This window comes from Sparassis crispa, assembly GCF_003851025.1.
Source record: "Sparassis crispa DNA, contig_000016F, whole genome shotgun sequence".
NCBI lineage: Eukaryota > Fungi > Basidiomycota > Agaricomycetes > Polyporales > Sparassidaceae > Sparassis > Sparassis crispa.
Window position 1 is genome coordinate 408,160 of NW_020939763.1, and position 20,196 is coordinate 428,355.

The window sequence follows — 20,196 nt, forward strand, 5'->3', positions numbered from 1 at the left end:
ACCAGTCCCTAACTTGTGCTACTTCTGTGCTACAATTCAACCATGTCCTGCTGCACTCATCAGCAGGCCGCAGGTGAACGACTTTGTGCGAGTGACACTCGCGTTCGCAAATTCCAGTCACGCTCGCGGATCGATCAACCACTGCAGGTTCAAGTTGAGCTAGTCTCCCAAAGGCAGACTGACACTCTGCTTCAACCTTCGTTCCTCAGGATATCCGTGTCTGGCGTCTGCTATCAATAAGGTGGTCCTTATCACCTGGACCTCACATGTACCTTAGCTAATAAGCCCGGTATATACCCCCTGGATTGCCGGGCTAACTAGCCTGAATTATCATATCTCCTGTAGTTGCCAATAATGCGGGCAATAACGCCGCCTCTCCTCTATGCCACAAGGCCTTATGTCATCGCTATCGCGCCCGATCTCCGAGATAGCGTCGGCATCGTAGATAACGGTGGCGCCGGTGCTGATGACGCGCCTCCCGCCCCGGATAAGTCCGGCAGCGCCTCCCGCCCCCTGCACGTGCGCTCCGCGACGCGCGCTCTCTCGCGCTCGTCGTGCCCGACGACGAGCGCGAGTATCTCCCTCGTCTTTCCACACTTTTTCTTCTTTCCTTTTGCATGTACGTTCGGCAGCGCCTCCCGCCCCTTGCACGTGCCCTCCGCGACGCGCGTCCTCTCACGCTCGTCGTGCCCGACGATGAGCACGAGTCTCTCCCTCGGTTTTCCACATTTTTTCTTCTTTCCTTTTGCATATTAGAGGGCATTTCTGATCTCTAACCTGTCTGTAATGTATACTACTATAAGGTTCTCCTGTTCACGTACACCGTTGCGAATCTTTCCATATCACGTGGCTGTGTTGAACGCGGGATAGGCGCTCATTGACGCTGCCTGGACGTTGTGCATAGCAGTGGCGCTGGCTCGTGCTAAACGTTTGCGGCGCGCTCACCAACGTCGCCGTTCTGGCGCGACAATTGAGGATGCCTACAGCCTCAAGGACATCAAAGGGATCCTCTCGATCAGTGAGGATCTCTATGCCCACCCGTCACAGTGCCTCGGCGATGGCTACCAGGACTCTCCGAGTTGCGAGTAAGGTGATGAAGCAGAAGGACATCTTACGGCAGCGGGATACAATGCGGGAGGTGGTTGAGAGGAGTGTTGCAGGTGCGACATAACTTCTATCCCTTAACACTAACTGACTCCTCAGGAAGGTTTGAGCGGGGAATCCCTGCAGCTGCTGTCAGAGCTTCGTGGAGAGGAGTTTGCAGATTCGGAGACGAGCAGGGATGTGAACGAATCGGCAATGTTACCAATCGAAGGGGATGACCAAATGGACTGGGAGACCCTCCCGGATGACGCAGAAGGCTCATTTGCACATGCCGTGCGGGACATTATTTGCAGTCGGTGAGTATTCCTCTTATCTCTGTCACCATTATTCTCATTACTCCGCAGATGGAAGACACGGTGGTACAAGGACACCCGCACCTGGCGACTTAGGCTCGAGCGTGCACAAGCAAATTGGGCTCCCCTCATCAGTAGCCTTACTGATCTCTACCTCTCATGGTGCCATCTTCCTCTGCAGCCTTGTGACTCTCCGCTCCATCATGATCCAGAGGCCTGTAGTCAAGATGATGAAGACTACAGCTTTACAATTGAGGTGATCGACATTTATTCCCTCGTCATGTCAGTGCACGTACCACGGACAAGGGAGAGCCGCTCGCAGGCTGAGGCAATTGCAGCTCAAGGCTATCTTCCTACCACGCCCATCTCGCCCACTCTCGCAATTTCATACAAAACTCTCGAATTATTCCGCCGGCTGCGTCTTCGGAAGCCATCATTTAGTGCAGAAGCTTTTACCAAGGTAATATGTGATTATTACGCGGTACGTATCCATTTTTCTTATGTTCGCTGTTACTTACAGTGCTATAGATTCCATATCGCCGAAGGTATCGCTCGGCATTGAGTGATGCCTTTGACATTTACCTCTCGATACATCGCGTTATCGACAAGCGTGTTCAGGCAGAACTTGGCCGTGGAACTCCGGACTGGCGTGTGCTCAATGCCTGTCCAGCATGCTGCTATGAGGTGAGCACGAGTCTGCCTGGTATTGTCAGCTGTCACTTGCTAATTAACGTGGTAACAGCTTGAGGACGAGCCAGATTTGAAGATCGGCCGTATGTACTGCTTCGATGGCAACAACTCCCTCAAGCGCTTGGCCAAGGTCGGCGAGCGCAACGTTGGCGACACCCGGTGTTTTGAAGACAGCGATTACTTTCTATCGCAAGACTTCGTAAACCAGTTCGCAGACGAAGTGAAGTCGAGTCGCAGTCAGGTCGCACAAGAAGTCGAGCCGCAAATCCTCCCAAGAGGCCAGGATGAAGAACAGTTCGATGACGCTGAGGGTGACCAAACGGACGCAATCAGCAGTGATCCGGTGACGCGTGGATGTATGCAGAACTGGAAGTCTGCAGCAGCGGAGGACAAGAAGAAGATGTGGGGGATTTTTGATGAGACCGGGATCTTCGCTAGTGCATGCCGCCACGGTTTCATACTGTGGATCGCGGACATGGTCCGTAGTGGCGAGTTGTAAGTAATTTCTGTATTCAAGTGTCATGCATTACTGACCGGTTTTCAGAGCAAAATACCCTCTGGCCATGGTGGCCAAGGTACTCCAGCTTCTCGGACCACGATCCATGGGCGGGTACGACATTGGGTGTAGCTTCACGCACACCATACATGACAGCTCGCTCAGTCCCGAGTTCCGCCATCTTCAAGCCCGCCTGTGTGTCAACGCCTTCCATGGTTACACGCATAACCATGCCTGTCAGACGCAGAACCACCCGAACGTCATCGAAGGCATGGGGCTCGAGGATTTGGAGACCATGGAGCGTATTTTTAGTAAGTCCAATGAGGTTGCACCTGTCACTCGATATGCAAGCCGCTATCGTCGGCGAACATTCGTCGACATGTTCTTCGGGCAGTGGGACGCCGATCGGTACCTCAGTCTGGGCAATTTTCTTTACAATAACTATCGACAAGCTCTTGATATCCTCAACAACGATGCGCAAGTCCTTGACGAAGCAGTGCGTTCACTAGACATTGGAGATGGCGACCTCGACAAGTGGCAGAAGGAGGAAACTGAGTATTTCTCAGTGTTAGGTCAAGAGCCTGAGTGGGATGTCCACGCTGTAGCATACGTCGAGTTATTGCAAGAACATTATGCATTAGAGTGAGTTTTTATTTATTTAATTGACGCTGCTAATGTCTTCCATAGAACGCGCCATGTCGACACCACCTCTCTCTTCCTGACATCCACTCCGGCAGATTACGAGTTCCTGCCCCCGCCGACACGTCCTTCTCCCAGCCGCATCTATAATCACGAATTGTCCCAAACGCGCAGACTGGAGACACAGCGGCGGCATATTGCAGAACGCCGTCAGCAGGTTTTACGTGATGTCATCGCCATGGAGGTGCACATGGGAATTGTCAACCGCTGGCAGACAACCTCAACAGAGTATATCGAGACCCTGCAGTATGTGAAGCTGCGTGAGTATCACCGCGCACTCGACAACTTGCAACGCCTGGTGGTGCAGCGGCTTTTTGAGCTGCACAACCTTAATCTCGCGCAAACAGGTAAGGGTCCTTGTAGTTGATCACGGACCATGCTCACAGTGTTATTTAGCTTATCGTGTCCGTACTCACATGGCTAAGTCACTGCAAACTCGGTGCAGAGCGATCCGGAATGCCGTCAATGTCTACAATGCACTCGCATGTCAAATGGATCCACCCCGCCCAACTCTGGATTGGAGCAAGGTCACTCACTACAGCTTCCTCGAGGAATTCAACCTCCTCCGCGATACACGCAACGACATCCGCGACAAGCCCTGGACACGTCCAGATATTCGTGCAGTCATGAAGCAGGCTCGACGCGTCGCACGCGCACGTGAAGAAATTCAGCGGCTAGACGTTGAAGTGCGTCGCGTTCACACGTCTATCTATGATGAGGTATGGGCCTTCGATATTACCCTTGCCCGACTCAAGGACAGAAATGATCCACTGTATGGTGCCGTCAATGACTTCTGCCATCGCCGCCGCCGTGTCAACACTTGGATCCTTGCTCGACTTAAACAGATACATGCCCTTGACAAGTTCACAGGTAACGGACAAGTGGGCACTAGAAAAGGTGCCTCAGTCCGCACAGACAATGGGCGGTCTTTAGATTTGTGTACCGTTCACGAGCTTGAAGAGCTCGATCATGAGGAGCGCGCGGAGGATCCACAGGATAACCTAGGCGAAGATGAGGACTCGAGTGGCGATATTGGTGGTATTGTTGACTACGTAGTGAATCTGCCTGTTCGTGAACTGTGATCTATCAATTGCATATACTCTTGCATTCTGGAATTGAGACTTGTGTTTGGATTCAACTGAGATTCTCGTAAGAAATATATATCTATCATAGCAGTACAGGAGAGATATTGAGACTCTGAAGATAATTATAATGTGAGGATAACGAAGTGATAGGATGTAGGCAGGTGGATTCACGGGCGAGCAAGCCAAAGTACTATCCGCTTGAGCAATCATTGAGTCGCGTCGATCGTACTGCGAAACTGTGGTTAGTCTCAGCCACTTGTCAATGCACATCACACCTCATCCCGACTCACTGCTCCGCATTGACTCTCCTTCACCAATGCAAACTGCTCTGCCTTCTTCGACAATTGAATCTCGAGGATGGTACGTCATTCTTGGAGGACAGCGGCCTGGGATTGTGGATACCCCGTGAGTTTTGGCATAACCATGGGTATCGGGAGCGATACTCACAAGATACAGGCCAATTATGAGTGGTGGAAAATTCTCCCCTGCTCTTCCGGTCTTGGTGAAGTGTCATACGCAAGCACAAGCCGAGGATGTCGAGCGATTCAATGATGTCGTCAAACCACTGAAGCATCTGGACGAGACTACTACCGAGGCGATCGTCGACTTGATCAATCAATCCTCGGTAACACCAACAATTCTACGTGCTCACCAAAACTTCTGGTGTGTTGTCTATGGGAATAGAAGTGGGATATTCATGTCCAAGTAAGTCTTACCTTAGGTTCGCACTTCCAGTGTACTTATCCATGCCAGTACCGAGGCAATAGCCCAGGTCAATGGCATGACAAAAGCCATCTTCAGGCGGATCTCCGAGCAGAATGGCTCTGCATTCAAGCGGGCACTGATCTACATGGTGACGAAGGGAGCCAGCGAGAAGGATCTGAGCGAGCAGAGAGCAGATAGCTTGAGCATTGGTAGGCATCAAGGTACCGTTACCGATCATCTTGTAACAGTTCGCTGCTGAGAATTCGATTCACAGATCCGCAGCTGAACAGCTTAAGCACCTCATTCCAGACCCAGTTCACCATGCGCGGTAAGTAGTGGAGTATATACGGTGATTGAGTAATCCTGATTCATATCTCTAGTGGAGCGTTCTGAGGACGTCTCTCACGCACAACCTTCTACACCTTCTGCACGTTCTCAGGCCCGTCAAGGCGCTATTGTCAGCAATGCGTCTATTCGTGCCCATTCGCCATCACGACAGCCTACCCCAGTGCAGCATGGAACACCATCTCGGAGCAGCCGTCAAGGTTCTGCTCGACACTCCGATGACTCCCAAGATCACGAATATGCGGCTGCTGCCTCCGGTCCTCCACCTGTGTATATCTATCAACACGTTCGAAATTTGGCAGGGATTGTGAAGACGCTGCTGGGACCCTGCACGGACTCGACACCAGCTCTCTCTCTTGGGCATCAAGCGGATGCATACCTGCAAGCTCATGGGTACAGTAATGATGCTAACATGACAATATGTCACGCATACAGCCTGAGCGGAACGTTGGAGGAATTCATCGAGAAGTTGGCTCCGAAGGGCATGCCGATCAAGGAGATTAAGTACTTATGGTGTCTCTGTGGTCCGTCGGACCGGGTATGGGCTGAAGTGGAGATCCAGTAATATTATGTTTTGCGCGATGTTCACGCGGTGACTTATCCTCCCTCATGTCACTTAAAGCTTATTGGTTGAAAGATACAGTCCTTAGAAATATATCACGTGATGTTGTTGCCTATGTGTTTTGCACTGTGGGTCCCATCCTCTGTTGACTGCTACGTTGAAAATTTCCCATGGCCAGAAGATCCTCGGAAAATGGCCCAGCCCGTCTCCTTTCCAAGGCCCGCAAAGTGTCCACCACAAAGGTGCGCTTTCCTTGGCGCTCTTCTGCTGGACGCAAGAGCGTCAAACGAACCCCTGCGGAGAAGGCCGTGCGAGCAGAGAAGCGCCAGGAGCGCCGTGTGACTGTCCATCAAGCTCTCTCGGCAGCTCATGCTCACATCAGGGAGGAAGCCGAGAAGCTCCATGCCGAGCTTGGTGGTCACAACGTGGACTGGTACATCCAGCAACTCATGCAGGATGCTCGCTCTTCGAGGGCAAAACGGGCCCCCAACCGTTGGAATGCGTACCTCAGTGCTGAGTTGAAGAGGTTTAATGCTGGTCCGTGACACCTACTGATAGCGTAGATCAAGATATACTGATCTACTAGATTTGGTTCCCTAGCACTACCTTCGGGCCAGACGGCATACAAATCGAACAACTTACCTCCCGAAATCAAGGCAAAGTGGGATGCAATGTCCCCCGAGGAGCGCATCACTATCACCGATCCATTGTTGAAGAATCTGCAGGATCAACGCGAGACGAAGCAACTTGCCGTGCAGAACGTGCCAATCAACGCATTCCATGACGTTCGTAGCAACTTAGCGAGTGTTCAAGAACAGGTATGTGGTCCGATGTCATCCAAATATAATTGTAGCTAAGTAATAATTTTCAGCTCGAGGCATTACACGCTCGCACTGGCACAGAGATTTTGATGATAGCAGTCAGATCGAGCAACGACCACTACAATAGACCGCATGTTTTCTTCATGAGCGATCGCCTCTCCGACTTCTTCACTGTTGTCTTAAGAACTCAGTTGGCGGATGTCGCCATGCAAATGGAGTCCTATTGTCTCAGCGGTATACAGGGTATGATTCTCAAATTCTCTTACTGTCGAGAGAAGTCTCTTAACTCCATCTTGTAGGTCTTGTGAGTAGGTCTCGCGACCAAGTCGCCGAACTCAAGGCTCGTATCAACAAAATGATTTATGACAAGCTGCGTGAGTATTTTACCTTCTACCTTTGTGATTTGTATCTGATGGCTGGACAGGTGCGGCTGCGGAAGTGGAGGTACCGCGGATGTACTACACAAACTTTGAGAAGAAGATCACTGAGAAGCACGCTGTTGTCATAGAAGGCTGGCCCCTCGGAAAATTTTGCTCACCGAGCGATCTCCGGTCTCGCACGGAACTTGAAGTGTTGTACAAAGCATGGGAGACCGGTGAGACGAGATTCCGCAAGATGTCTCGTGCGGAATACGAGACATGGGATGATTCTCGTTTCCGCGCTGCCCTCGAGAATGGCCATGACAACGATGAGCTTCCCGTTCCTGTGACTGCAGTCTCACTGCGCGCGCCCAATGGCACATCCATAGAGGACTTATCCACGGTTCATTCATCACCCTCCCCCATCACTGTTTCTGCTGACAGCAACACCTTTGCCAATGAAGCCGGGGGAGCCCGTGTTGTGCCCGATGGAGTACCGACCCATAGTCAAGCGTTGCTGGGTTCGCCGGCGGTGACTTCGACGGTGGTGACTTCGACGGCGGTGACTTCGACTGCGTCGACTACACGCAAGAGGCCCGCCAATGCAGCTGCTAACTCGAGTAACAAGCGGCGCAAGCAAGGACCCTTTCAGGACTTCGTCAATGTCGTGTCAGGTGTCGGGGGGGAGCTGGTGGCTGTCACGAAGAAGCCGCGTGCGACGCGCAAGGACAAGGGTGTGCCGAGGAAGAAGAAGGCCAAGGGTCCCGCAAATGACGAGAACGGCATGCCATCCTCGGGCAATGCTCCCGCCAATATCGTTCCCGCTCATGCGCTCCCCTCCGCCACTGCCGTCACCATGAACAGTGCACTGTCATCGGGCGACACCCACGTCATCTCCACAGCTGCTGTATACGCATCTCCCTCTGCCATGGCCACTACGAATACTACTCCCGTCTCCACCATGTAGGACCGTCGTTCTATACCTCTCGTTGCCGCTGAGGTTAGTCAACATATCACGGGTGGTCACGGAGCCGGTGGAGAACTTAGTAGAAAGTATCTCGCATCATGAATAGAAGTGTTTACTATGATTCTTTATGCCTTTATGCTCAATATGTCGAAAATTTGGACATTGCAAAGTTCTCAAGTATGAAAATGTGCATTGGACATTAACTAGCGGTGTTAATACTATATAGAGGTCAAGGATAGCATGTCTAAGCTCGACAGAAAGGGGGATAACAAGAATTAAGAAAAAATGTGGAAAACCGAGGGAGAGACTCGTGCTCATCGTCGGGCACGACGAGCGTGAGAGGACGCGCGTCGCGGGGGGCACGTGCAAGGGGCGGGAGGCGCTGCCGAACGTACATGCAAAAGGAAAGAAGAAAAAGTGTGGAAAGACGAGGGAGATACTCGCGCTCGTCGTCGGGCATGACGAGCGCGAGAGAGCGCGCGTCGCGGAGCGCACGTGCAGGGGGCGGGAGGCGCTGCCGGACTTATCCGGGGCGGGAGGCGCGTCATCAGCACCGGCGCCACCGTTATCTACGATGCCGACGCTATCTCGGAGATCGGGCGCGATAGCGATGACATAAGGCCTTGTGGCATAGAGGAGAGGCGGCGTTATTGCCCGCATTATTGGCAACTACAGGAGATATGATAATTCAGGCTAGTTAGCCCGGCAATCCAGGGGGTATATACCGGGCTTATTAGCTAAGGTACATGTGAGGTCCAGGTGGTCCTTATCGGTAGGTTGGGTATTTTCATCTCCGCAAATCACGTGCACACGCGACGCGTCAAAACGCGTTCTCATCTACCCATGCAAGTCTCGCGTTTCTGCCGCATCCTCATAGCTCTCTGGTGCCCAGGACATTCTCCTGTTATGTACTGTCTGTAGACTGAATGTATGTTCAGAAAATCCATGCCTCAGGGCCCTCAGAACAGCTAAATCCACTAGTACTGTATTTTAGGTGGGGGATATCAATATGCCGCACAGTTTACAACCATGGTAGTGGTAGCCAGAGTGACTCCCAATTAGTTTTCTGGATTTCTTCAACAGTCTTATGCTAGGAGGAACAAAATTATTGGGATGTGACAGTGTCCAAGTTCAAGCCAGAACTTTCACAACCCATCCTCAGTAGTTGCTTCTCTTGTTACCCTTTGGATGTGCTTTTGCTTGTCTCCTACAGCTTAAAAGGCATGCCATTTGACTGAGATATCTCAAATGTAACAACGACCGCTTCCCTGGAGTATGTAGTATCTGCGCGCCGTGGGCTTGCGGCGAGCGCTTGTTCTCTTATTTCCAGCTCCGACTCATTCTCTTGCAGGCGAGTTGATCGGTCACGCAATTCTTTCCCTGAAGTCCAAGCTCCGAACGAAATTGGGGACCTACCGATAAGCCCCCCGCGTTAAAAACTAGACTGAGTTGAGCACGCCCTGATCTCGTTCTGATTGCAACTGTCCTCCCTTTGTCGTAGACTCGTAAACCCTGGAAGACTAATAAAAACGCTGTATTGTACAGGCAGCACAGATATGGATACCCACTCGCACAATGCGCAAGTGCCAGCTCTTCGAGCATGTCTCGACTATCTCCTTGGAGATGTCGTCGAGATCCTTCCTGCTTCAGTGCTCCCTGAACTACAGAAAGTCTACGATGAGGTAAAAACATGTGAGTGCCCCTTGATTCTCAAACCTTAAATTTGTTCATTATGCGAGGTCAGTGCGCAAAATGGGGCCGGATAGTGTCCGCCATCCTCTTGAGTGGAATGCTTCAGTGCCGAACCTGCTGAAATGGAGTTACTACATCCATGTCGAGGATGGTAAGTCTTGTACTGCCGCATGTGGACAGGCTGAAGACTTGTCATGGTATGTCTCTCAGCACCCTCTGATTTGGTAGAGGATGTTATCAGCTGTCTCAAAATCTTGCTTCAAATCTTTGACGAATGTCCCGATGCTTATATCATTAGCATGGGGTTATCTCCTAGCGACCGACCCATGAACATTGCTACAATTAGACTCTTTCTAGTATATTTATTTCCATCGAATTACAATGTCCACTAATATCAATTTCCGTACACAATACAGACGTATAACTCACAGAAGAAATTGTGTCGATATTTGCTGTATGTTTGATGTCCTTTGTCTAGTTTTGTGAACACGTTGACGAGCACTTTCAAGTCTGGAAGATGTTGACCGCCCTTCAGATGCTGTTTTCTATCTGAGGTCACTTATTGATGTGGATTCGGCGTTATGTAGATCCCCCAGTGAAGTGCCATGGTTAGAGAATCCGTGCGTATTGTGTTATCGGAGTGCGTGTGATTTCTAAATCAGTGATGTCACATCTTTAGAGTGCTTTATTCTATGTACGGGGCTGCACTTGTTTCATCTGGAACGTTCACGGTCGAAACTAAGACTGTCCTTGAACATGTACTGGAGGCGGCAGATCAGTCGAGGTTTTCAAAGACTCTGGATCTCTCGTGGCATATTATTCAGGCTCGCCTTGGTCTCGCTCTTGTGCTTACCCGGTTGGGGGTTGACTCTGAGGCCCAGAAGTCAGTCTGTCGCACTCAGGCTTCTCCCTGTCATGTACTCACGCGGGACTATACCAGACACATAGAATGGGCAGTCAAATTTTTGCGCAGGAATGCAAGCCTAATGCCAGCGGCCAATCTACGACGTCTTCTCGTGCGTGTGGACAACCCCCCGCACCCAGTTCTCGTGGCACTTGGTGGCATGAAGTGGTTAGACGAAGATATGAGGAATCCTCGGAAAGCGGAAAATTGGATGCAAAAGACATGTAGCCATTGTGGTGTTCACGATCTTCAAAGGAGGCTTTTCCATTGTTCAGGATGCACTACGTCTTATTACTGGTTCGTCGTCTTGTTGGAGGCTTATGCCCGAAGTTCATGTCATCTTAAGTTCTAGAGAATGCCAGCGAGCGGAGTGGAAAATGCACAAGTGTGTACTTTGCTGCCTATTCTTGTCTGCTTCTTGAATTGATTAGTTCACTACTATAGAGATGCCTGCCGGTGAGCTCCGAGTATCCTTCTCGGTTTGACAAGATGAACCCAACTTCCTGCATCGTCACTCAGCGATCTTCAAGAAATGAAAGCTAAGATAGAACTGATGCGAAAGCACGATCCTCGAGGTGCACAACGCCTTTCCGACTGGTTGAAATGGCGAAACCTGACCCCGATGCCCCTCGTCCATGCACTTATCCACGCACTCTCGCTGAAACGAGACCCCACTCGTGGGAGCAGACACGCCTTCGCTGAGCTGGTGGAGCACATGCCACAAGTCAAGGACCCCCGGTACAAGTTCCGCGTTATCGAGTGCGGTGTCTTTCGCCTCGATCAAGCAGCGGCGGATTTTGACACCCGCTTGTCGGAGCTGGAGGGGAACACTCAGTCCTTCTCCATGCGCGACATGGTCAAGGACTTGGATTCGCTGGTTGAGCGCATGCCGGGTGGAGATGTGGTACCGATGGTTATCTTGAGATATGCGGTCGGATGTGGAACTTCCATAAACAGAGGTGTGTTCAGGCAGTGTTTGCCTGCTGATCTAGAATTACGCTAACATTCTTGCAGCGACGGCTAATCAAAAGCTGGTGAACGAGTTGCCATACGACCCAGATTGGCGTAGGCTGATCAACCAGGATGAAAATGATCCTCCGAAGCCAATGAATTTTCTATCGGGAAAGCCAGACACCGAATTTTCCTTTGAATTCTAACAACACTCGCTATTGTAATATCGTGTTTCTGTTATCGCGATACTTTGGAAAGTCTCTCGTTTTCAATTACTTTCTCAATATTTTGGAAGGAGAATAGCAATGGAGCGGCTTGATACTGTACCGTTTCTGCCCTGGGTGTGACAGCAACCACGCTAGTCACAGTCATGACGTTTCGGTCACCAGAACATGACAGAAACTACCTCGCAACTACTTGCTTTTGTACACACAAATGGACCCGAATCAGTCGCACAGGGACGTTCAAATAGTACCAAGAGCATGTCTTGACTACCTCCATGGAGCCCATCTTCAAGTTCTTCCTTCGTCACTACTTCCTGATATACAATGTGTTCGTAGAGAAATAAAAAGACGTGAGTCAGTTTCCCGTAGTACACGAAGCCTTGAGGGGTCGTTGCCGTACCTAATGGTGCTTCTCTGTCAGTGCATGACATGGGGCCGGACAGCATTCGACACCCACTTGAGTGGAATACAGCTTTGCCCAATCTATTGAAATGGAGTTACTATGTGCATGTACCTGACGGTAATTCTATCTTCGTTCAGAGATTGAATTCTTACTTATTCCTCTTAGTGCCGCCCGACATGGTCGAAGATGTCATCTCCACCCTCAAGATCCTGGTTCCGGTCTTCCAGAAATGCTCCACGAGGGAAATAAAAGCCATGGGTTTCCTTCCAAGTGACCAACCTGTCGAGGTTGCTCATTATCTTCTTGTGAGTTTGGTTTGGTCTGACAAAGCACGTGTGTTTCGCTGAGATTCAATGGCTGACGCAGCTATACAACTCAAGGCAGAAACTCTGTCAATACTTGTTGTACGTTGCGTCTCGTTGGCATATATCAATTGATTCGTCTTACGTGCTGTCAAGACTACCTGAAATCGATCGCCCGTCGGAAGCGCTCCCCTATCTGGAGTGGCTCGTCGAGAACGATACGTATTTCCACAGGGGCAGTGGTAATGTTCCGTGGTTAGAGAATCCGTGCGTGCATTTCGTGTCGGAGAACGCTTGCCTTGTTTATAACAGCTGGAGTAGGAGTCTATACTCAATGTACGCCAATGCGCTAGTTCTATCTGGCGTTTTCACAGCCAAAACGAAAGTTGCCCTGGAGCACGTCCTCGAAGCCGCCGACCAGTCCAGATTTACAAGGATAATGGATTTTACACCAAATATCCTCTCAGCTCGCCTCGGTCTCTCTCTTGTCCTTACTGAGTTGGGAGATCCTGAAGCACAGAAGTATGTACTTACTCCGATGTTTCGAAGCATTCCTGACCTCACTCCCCGGTAACAGGCACACAGAATGGGGCGTCAAATTCCTTCGAAGGAATGCGAGCCTTCTTCCTGAACGGGACCTCAGATATACGCTCATCCGTGCAAATCAGCCTCCGCATCCTGTACTTGTCGCCCTCGGAGGCGAGAAATGGTTTGTCGAAGACATGAGAAACCCTCGGAAAGCAGAAAATTGGATGCAGAAGACGTGCAAACACTGCGGCGTACATGACCTTCAGAAGACGCTCTTTCATTGTGCGGGGTGTACAACATCGTACTACTGGTTCGTTGCCATGACGAAATGTTTCTATCCCATTGACGTTGTATGAAGTTCTAAGGAATGCCAGCGTGCAGATTGGAAATCGCACAAGTGAGCACATTCATTATAATCCTCCATTTGTGACCTGACCTACATGCCTATTGGAATAGGATGACGTGCCGGCAAGCTTACAATTCGGTGTTGGCCGTTTGTTCTCCTGACTTTCCGTGTCATGATATAGGGACCTCCAAAAGACGAAGGCTCGGATAGAACAGATGCGGAAAACCGACCCTAGGACTGCCGAACGCCTCACTGACTGGCTCAAGTGGCGGAATCTGGTCCCCACATACGTCCTCCACGCCCTCATCCATGCGTTCAACCTGAAGCGGGACATCACCCGCGGGCGTAGGCACATCTTCGTGCAGCTGGTGGAGCACATGCCCCGCGTAAAGGACCTCCGGTACCGGTTCCGCGTCGTCCAGTGTGGCCTGTTCACTATCAAGGACATGACGTCCTCGCTCGATGGCCTTTTTGCACAACTGGCGAAGAAGGCAGGTGCAGAGCCCCTCACCATGCAAGGCCTCGTCAAGGACGTCGATGCCATGCTCGAGCGCATTCCGGGCGGGGACGCGGTGCCCATGATCACGCTGAAATACGGTATCGGATGTGGTACCTCGTTGAATCGATGTATGCGCTCGGTGTTATCCGCTGGTGTTCAGATTGAAGTGTGATACTGACTGTGTTGCAGTGACGACGAGCCAAGACCTCATTCGGGATCTGCCCTATGACCCAAACTGGCGCAGACTCATTAACCAGGACGAAAACGACCCTCCTCAGCCGTTGATCTTCTCGTCAAGGAAGCGGGATGCCGAGTTTGTGTTCTGACTTGACCCGTCTATGTTTGTCTATTTCGCTGCCGTGCTCTTGGATCGTTGCTATCTGATTCTCGTGTTGATTACTTATCTCATCCATTCTTAGCAGAATTTCAAGGGATCTTATAACGTCTGCTCTACGTGGCCCAAACGTCTCGCAATTCGACTGAGTGCACTCAAGCGCTTCATCTAGTTTGTTTCTGACGCCGAGGGTTAGTCGAGAGGTCGGACAATTTCGACGGATCTTGAAGTCTACTGCCGATTCTATACATCGGCAACTGACACTTGCGACCTCTGCAGACCCCCTGGCGTTCACTGTCGGCGACTCTCTCTGCTGCAGTCAGCACACGACGTGAACTCTTCACCTTCAATTGGTAAATTGCAAGTTGGACGCGTCAATTTTCTCGACACTGGTATCGTGATAATAGTCCCAGTGCCATTGACAGAAGATTGTGACTCACTACCGCCCATTACTGTAAGCTCGAAGCCGCCTCCACCTCCGACGACTGCGGTACTTATAGACCCTATCCATCACGTTGTCAGGAGGAAATTGTCCCGCTGTCCGATTCTCCTTCTATCATACCCAATAATATTGTCACCGTTTGGGAAAAAAATAACAATAGTATCTAGAACTTCAGCAAGCAGTCCGTGCGCATCTTCACGCACGCAGTGACGAGGCGCGACGCGGCCGCCGATAATATGGCGTTTCGCACGAGAACATGATATGCCGTTCGGCAGTGACCCCCTTGGGGAAAGCAGACGTCTGCGTTTGGGAGATTACCTTCATCAGCCTGCGACCACTCACCGCCACATATTCCTCGTGTTGTTGCATTGGTATTCATCTCGGGTCAGCTCCTAAGATATAAGCACCATGTCATACTTTGAGCTACCATTCATACCATCTCCACCGTGACTCCGCGGGCAAACCCCAGGTCTTTGAAGAATCAGGCCTTGAATATCTCCCTACCACCGCTCCCACTTCCATAGCAGACTCACACAGATATGCTCAAAGGCACAACGCAACTATTCACGCACAAGAGCGCGGAGGAAGCGATGGGGCCCGACACGGGCGTGCGCAGCAGCGCAGGCGGCGAAGGAAGAAGCACAAGCACACTTGGGAGTACGATTCGGCAGAAGCTGCAGGAGGTGAAGGATGCATCGAGGAGCATCGCAGGCCGCCGACGGTCGACGAGCTCAAAGCGGTCGTCGACGTCGACTCAGAGCGCGGGGAGTGAGTCTTCATTGGCGCGGAGCGACACCCCCGACTCCCTCAAGCCGCACCAGAGCGCGCAATGGCGCGCGCACGAGAGCGTCAGCATGCCCGAGCTACCCATCGTCGAGGATAAGGAGCAGCTGTCTGAGCACCAGGTGCTCACTTCGTCCCCGCCCCCGATGTCGCCGCCCGTCGCGGACGTTGCGGTCCCGCAGTTGCTGCAGCAGGGCGTGCCGATGCTCAAGGTATCTGCCAAGAAGCAGAAGCGGTTTGTTTTCCGGCTCGACGCGGACCAGGGTCAGATCGTCTGGCAGTCGAAGAAGCTGAAAATCAGTGAGTCTCTACCATCTATCATGTCCGATTGCTTACATCCCCGCAGTCCCGATAGAGAACATCAAGGAGCTGCGCGCGGGCGTAGACGCGCGCTACTACCGCGAGCAATTTCAGCTCGCGGCTGAGTACGAGGAGCGCTGGCTTACTATCGTCTACGTGCTCGACGGCGGGTATAAGACACTGCATCTAATCGCCGCGACCCGTGACGTGTTCCACCTGTGGGACACCACTCTGCGACGGCTGTACGCGGTGCGGCAGAAGCTCATGAGCGGCCTGGGGTACGCGGAAGTGCGGCAGGCGGTGTGGGAGAAGCAGTTCTGGCGTGGGGCCGGTGGCGAGACAGAGGACCAGAAGCTCAACTTCGAGGCGGTCGAGCGCATGTGCCGCAGGCTGAATATCAACCCGTCCAAGGAGGACTTGATGAGGAGGTTCGAGGTATGTCACTTGTGTATCAATACTCAGACAGATTATTCAAGTGCTTCGCAGGAAGCGGATAGCCAGGGCCTCGGATACCTTAACTTTGATGATTTCAAGCAGTTCGTGAAGGCCCTGAAAGCCCGCCCTGAAGTCGACCGTCTTTACAAGAAGATCACGGCAAACAGCGGCGGGCTCATGACATATGGCCAGTTCGAGCATTTCATGCTGTCGACGCAGAAGGTACGTTACCTTTACTTCTTCGTCCATTCTCGGGTAGTCATCTTCGTAGTCGTCTCTGGGAGATTCAGAGATGCAACGTGTATTCCTGCGGTTTGCAAGCAGCCCTACAGACGAGTCTCAAGATGTTCCGTCCTCTTCCCTACGGAACTCGCTCGATTTGTCTGTCCAGTCCGATTTCTTGCCTGCCGAATCAACAGAGCGCGTTCCTTCTTCCTCTTCCCCCGTGGGAGCCGATCTTAATACCGCTCCCTCCCTGCCCCCCTCGACAGTTTCCCTCTCACCCACGATCGAGACGGCGGTTACGACCCTCAAGGGCTTCACCTCGTTCTTGCTGTCGACGGAGAACTCGGCGTTCGCCGACCAGCACGGGAAGATCTGTCATGACATGACGCGACCGCTACCCGAGTACTTCATCGCGTCCTCGCACAACACTTACCTCGTCGGCCACCAGCTGGTTGGCGCGAGCACCGTCGAGGGATATATCCGCGCGCTGCTGCACAGTTGTCGGAGCGTCGAGCGTGAGTGATTTTATCGCAAGTCGGAGAGCCACGGATTACTGACAGTATTGCGAATGTGCGGTAGTGGACATTTACGATGGGGACGCAGAGCCGGTCGTGTACCATGGCCGCACGCTGACGTCCAAGGTGCCGCTCCGCGACGTCTGTATCGCGATCGCCAAATACGCGTTCGTCGTGTCACCTTATCCAGTCATCATATCCGCGGAGGTGCATTGCTCGATGCCGCAACAGGACATGATCGCGAGTATTATGTGCGAGGAGTTCGGTGCGGCTCTCGTGCGTGCGCCGATCGATGGCCGCATTGAAATCACCGCGTTGCCAAGCCCGGAGGAGCTGAAGGGCAAGATTCTGTTGAAGGTGCGTGCTAGCGATGTATCTCCTGCTGCTAGATATAAGGTGACACGGAGACGGCAGGCGAAAAATCTTTACGTCTCAGATACGGATAACATCCGCGAGAAGGAGGTGAGCGTCGACACCGAGTCGTCCTCTACCGAGATGTCCGCGTCCGATTCGGACTTCCCGAGCGAGGTCCAGCAGGAGTGGCGGAAGGCCCGTGAGAACGAGGCAGAGGTGATCAAGGGTGCGTATTCTGCTCTCCGATGCATTCTCAGCACAGCATCTCATGAGATGCGATTGTCATCACGCAGATCTGAAAACGGAGTTACAGAAGGCGCGCGGCGTCCTCGGCCGGGTAAGGACGCCCCGCAGTGACTCTGCGCTCTCCTCTGTCTCCGCCCTTGCATCTTCCTCCGTCGCGGTCCTTGCAACTTCACCCCGGCTGGAGGCATTGGACGCGCCCGCGGCCCCGCAACAGAAGGTGAAGGTGCGGATGTCGCTGGCCCTGGTCGCGCTGCTTGTGTATACGGTCGGGGTTAAGTGCCGGGGGTTGAATAAGAAGGAGGCGTATGCCCCCGTGCATGTCTTCTCGCTTTCGGAAAGGACGGCGAACCGGATCATGAAGCAGGGCAGTACAATGGATCTCGTGAAGCACAATCGCGGGCATCTCGTGAGGATATACCCCAAGGGCACGCGCATTGGTTCCACAAACTATGAGCCTCATCGATTTTGGGCGACTGGGGCGCAGCTGGTCGCGATCAATTGGCAGACATTTGGTGAGACATGTTTACGTCCGCTGTGGGCAAGGTGGGGCATACTGACTGCGGGTTGTTTAGACTTGGGATACATGATCAATCACGCAATGTTTCAGCGTAACGGACGGACGGGTTATGTGCTGAAGCCGCTGGCGCTGCGCAGCACGGACAAGCAGCTGCTCAGCAAGCGCACAAATCACTTTCTCGACGTCACTGTATGTATTCATTTGTCGATCTGTGGAACTGCCAACTCATGTGCATCTCTGCTAGATAATCTCTGCTCAGCAGCTGCCCAAGCCAAAAGATACACTTGGACGTGAACTTATAGAAAAGACTGTTTTGGACCCCTTAGTCGAAGTCTCCATCTACATCCCAGACTGGCTGCACATATCTCCGCACGCTACCGCTACTTTCCCTCCCGTTGGCTCAAAGTCTCGTCAGACTCCATCGCCGTCGTCGGGCGCGGCTGGTACACAGGTGCCCGCACGGACGGTGACCTGCCGGACGAGCGTCGTGAAGAACAATGGGTTCAACCCGGTGTGGGAACAGCGCCTGAGCCTCCCGTTCGACCTCGTCGGGGACATGCGTGACCTGGTATTCGTGCGGTTCACTGTGAAGCAGGAGGACAGGCTCGAAGAGGAGCCACTGGCGGTGTATTGTGCCAGCCTTGGCAGCTTGAATATGGGTGAGTGCGGTAGTGCGTGCATACGATCGAATTGGAATGCGTGGCTAATGGACATTGATTAGGTTATCGACACCTCCCGCTACACGACTCACAGCTGTCGCAGTATCTGTTTTCTACACTGTTCGTTCGGCTCAATATTCGGGATGTTTGACAGTTTATTGCTGTTTCTCTAGATTTTGATAGCTGCGCCTTCATTCAACGTGTTTATACTGTCCCATTTCGCTCGTCAGTGTTCTCCAGCTTCCAGCGCCATTGTATAATACCTCGCATTCCCATCATTGTCACCCATACATCGGACTTCAAACACCACAATTCACCTGACTTGCATTCCTACAGTAACTAATACCTATATATTTGCCATACGTGTAACATGTCATCGCATCTTGGGACTGTTCGAACCAACTCATTTCAACCGTGTCTTCACATCGTGCAGCGAATAGTAACGATTGTGTAAGGTGAATACATGGTTGACTGGACTCACTCGACTTCAGGGAATGCCGCCGCGGAACCTGGGAGACGGAGGCGGTGGGAAGAACCTGCGCCAGAGCGGGCGCACTGAACCTATTCGCTTGCCTCGCGCTTGAGGCGCGTCGATCACGTGCACCGCGTCGCGTAGACACAAGCACAGAAAAGTAGGTTAGAAAACCAACATGAAGTTGTGGCCACCATCAACTACCCCGAAAGCAAAACGCACAAAATGTGCAACTCTCCTCCTCTTTCTCACCCGCAACCAGACACGCCGGCGACCGTCCGACAAAACCACGGTCGAGACTGTGGCTAGCACGCGGTTGAGGCCACTCGTCGAGTCTAGTATTCAGAGCTTCACGGAGCCCGCGAGGAATGACAAGCACCCCGCGCGGACGACAAACCAGCAGGCGCAGGAGCACACACAGTGGAGACGCCGCCAGGAGGCGCCGCTCGAGCCATACCCTTCCTTTCGGTTGGTCATAGCACGGGCAATGAGACTATCCCCAGAACACCCGCTCCATATCTCCCTCCCTCAATTGCGCGGACTTCGCAGGCGTCCCAGGCGAAAGCCGGTACCGCAGGACTTGCGAGACCTCTACTCGCTCCCAAACACGTCGTTACAGAACGAGAGGTCCGCAGGGATCGCTGGAGCCCCGGGCAACGCCTGTTCGCGGAACTGCAACCCATCGAGCATGTTGGAACGCTGCAGTTCGTTGGATGCACAGAGAGAGGCGGATATTCATTCCAGGAGACTGCCGCTGCACCCAGTGAGTACCGTCCACTGTGCGGCCATAAGCTGATCTGATGGTGTTGCTTCCCGTAGAATGTAGTATTCGGCGATGAAGCTCAAAGCAAGTTCAGTAATACTGCAGTTACTCAGCACATGGCTTCAGGTGAACACCTGACTAGGGATTGTGCCCGTGTGGAGAGCCGTCGATGAACG

At 52.3% G+C, this 20,196-nt stretch overlaps 6 protein-coding genes across 6 annotated transcripts; all 6 read left to right on the forward strand.

Moving 5' to 3' along the window:
* Window positions 1–1,057: 1,057 nt before the first annotated feature.
* SCP_1701570 (hypothetical protein) lies at window positions 1,058–4,364 on the forward strand (the record flags this gene model as incomplete). Its single annotated transcript, XM_027764944.1, has 8 exons — window positions 1,058–1,160; window positions 1,208–1,400; window positions 1,449–1,878; window positions 1,926–2,081; window positions 2,140–2,582; window positions 2,632–3,225; window positions 3,271–3,629; window positions 3,679–4,364. The coding sequence occupies 8 exons, from the start codon at window positions 1,058–1,060 to the stop codon at window positions 4,362–4,364; spliced, it is 2,964 nt and encodes a 987-aa protein (XP_027620745.1).
* A 319-nt stretch (window positions 4,365–4,683) lies between these two features.
* SCP_1701580 (hypothetical protein) lies at window positions 4,684–8,126 on the forward strand (the record flags this gene model as incomplete). Its single annotated transcript, XM_027764945.1, has 12 exons — window positions 4,684–4,772; window positions 4,824–5,072; window positions 5,121–5,281; window positions 5,347–5,400; window positions 5,453–5,810; window positions 5,853–5,955; window positions 6,055–6,107; window positions 6,158–6,516; window positions 6,580–6,797; window positions 6,851–7,043; window positions 7,100–7,174; window positions 7,225–8,126. The coding sequence occupies 12 exons, from the start codon at window positions 4,684–4,686 to the stop codon at window positions 8,124–8,126; spliced, it is 2,814 nt and encodes a 937-aa protein (XP_027620746.1).
* Window positions 8,127–9,682: 1,556 nt separating this feature from the next.
* On the forward strand, window positions 9,683–11,879 carry SCP_1701590 (hypothetical protein; the record flags this gene model as incomplete). Its single annotated transcript, XM_027764946.1, has 11 exons — window positions 9,683–9,818; window positions 9,871–9,969; window positions 10,029–10,174; window positions 10,235–10,272; window positions 10,328–10,438; window positions 10,498–10,701; window positions 10,759–11,019; window positions 11,069–11,107; window positions 11,167–11,178; window positions 11,242–11,681; window positions 11,737–11,879. 11 exons carry the CDS (start codon window positions 9,683–9,685, stop codon window positions 11,877–11,879), a joined length of 1,629 nt encoding a protein of 542 aa, XP_027620747.1.
* A 229-nt stretch (window positions 11,880–12,108) lies between these two features.
* On the forward strand, window positions 12,109–14,301 carry SCP_1701600 (hypothetical protein; the record flags this gene model as incomplete). The annotated part of the gene is made up of 11 exons (XM_027764947.1): window positions 12,109–12,247; window positions 12,319–12,417; window positions 12,466–12,605; window positions 12,667–12,704; window positions 12,759–12,869; window positions 12,924–13,124; window positions 13,180–13,440; window positions 13,489–13,527; window positions 13,587–13,598; window positions 13,658–14,103; window positions 14,165–14,301. The coding sequence occupies 11 exons, from the start codon at window positions 12,109–12,111 to the stop codon at window positions 14,299–14,301; spliced, it is 1,623 nt and encodes a 540-aa protein (XP_027620748.1).
* Window positions 14,302–15,290: 989 nt separating this feature from the next.
* On the forward strand, window positions 15,291–18,936 carry SCP_1701610 (PLC-like phosphodiesterase; the record flags this gene model as incomplete). Its single annotated transcript, XM_027764948.1, has 10 exons — window positions 15,291–15,834; window positions 15,881–16,269; window positions 16,321–16,491; window positions 16,541–17,009; window positions 17,074–17,366; window positions 17,424–17,589; window positions 17,657–18,121; window positions 18,182–18,315; window positions 18,371–18,785; window positions 18,848–18,936. The coding sequence occupies 10 exons, from the start codon at window positions 15,291–15,293 to the stop codon at window positions 18,934–18,936; spliced, it is 3,135 nt and encodes a 1,044-aa protein (XP_027620749.1).
* A 499-nt stretch (window positions 18,937–19,435) lies between these two features.
* On the forward strand, window positions 19,436–20,193 carry SCP_1701620 (hypothetical protein; the record flags this gene model as incomplete). The annotated part of the gene is made up of 2 exons (XM_027764949.1): window positions 19,436–20,020; window positions 20,077–20,193. The coding sequence occupies 2 exons, from the start codon at window positions 19,436–19,438 to the stop codon at window positions 20,191–20,193; spliced, it is 702 nt and encodes a 233-aa protein (XP_027620750.1).
* Window positions 20,194–20,196: the final 3 nt, after the last annotated feature.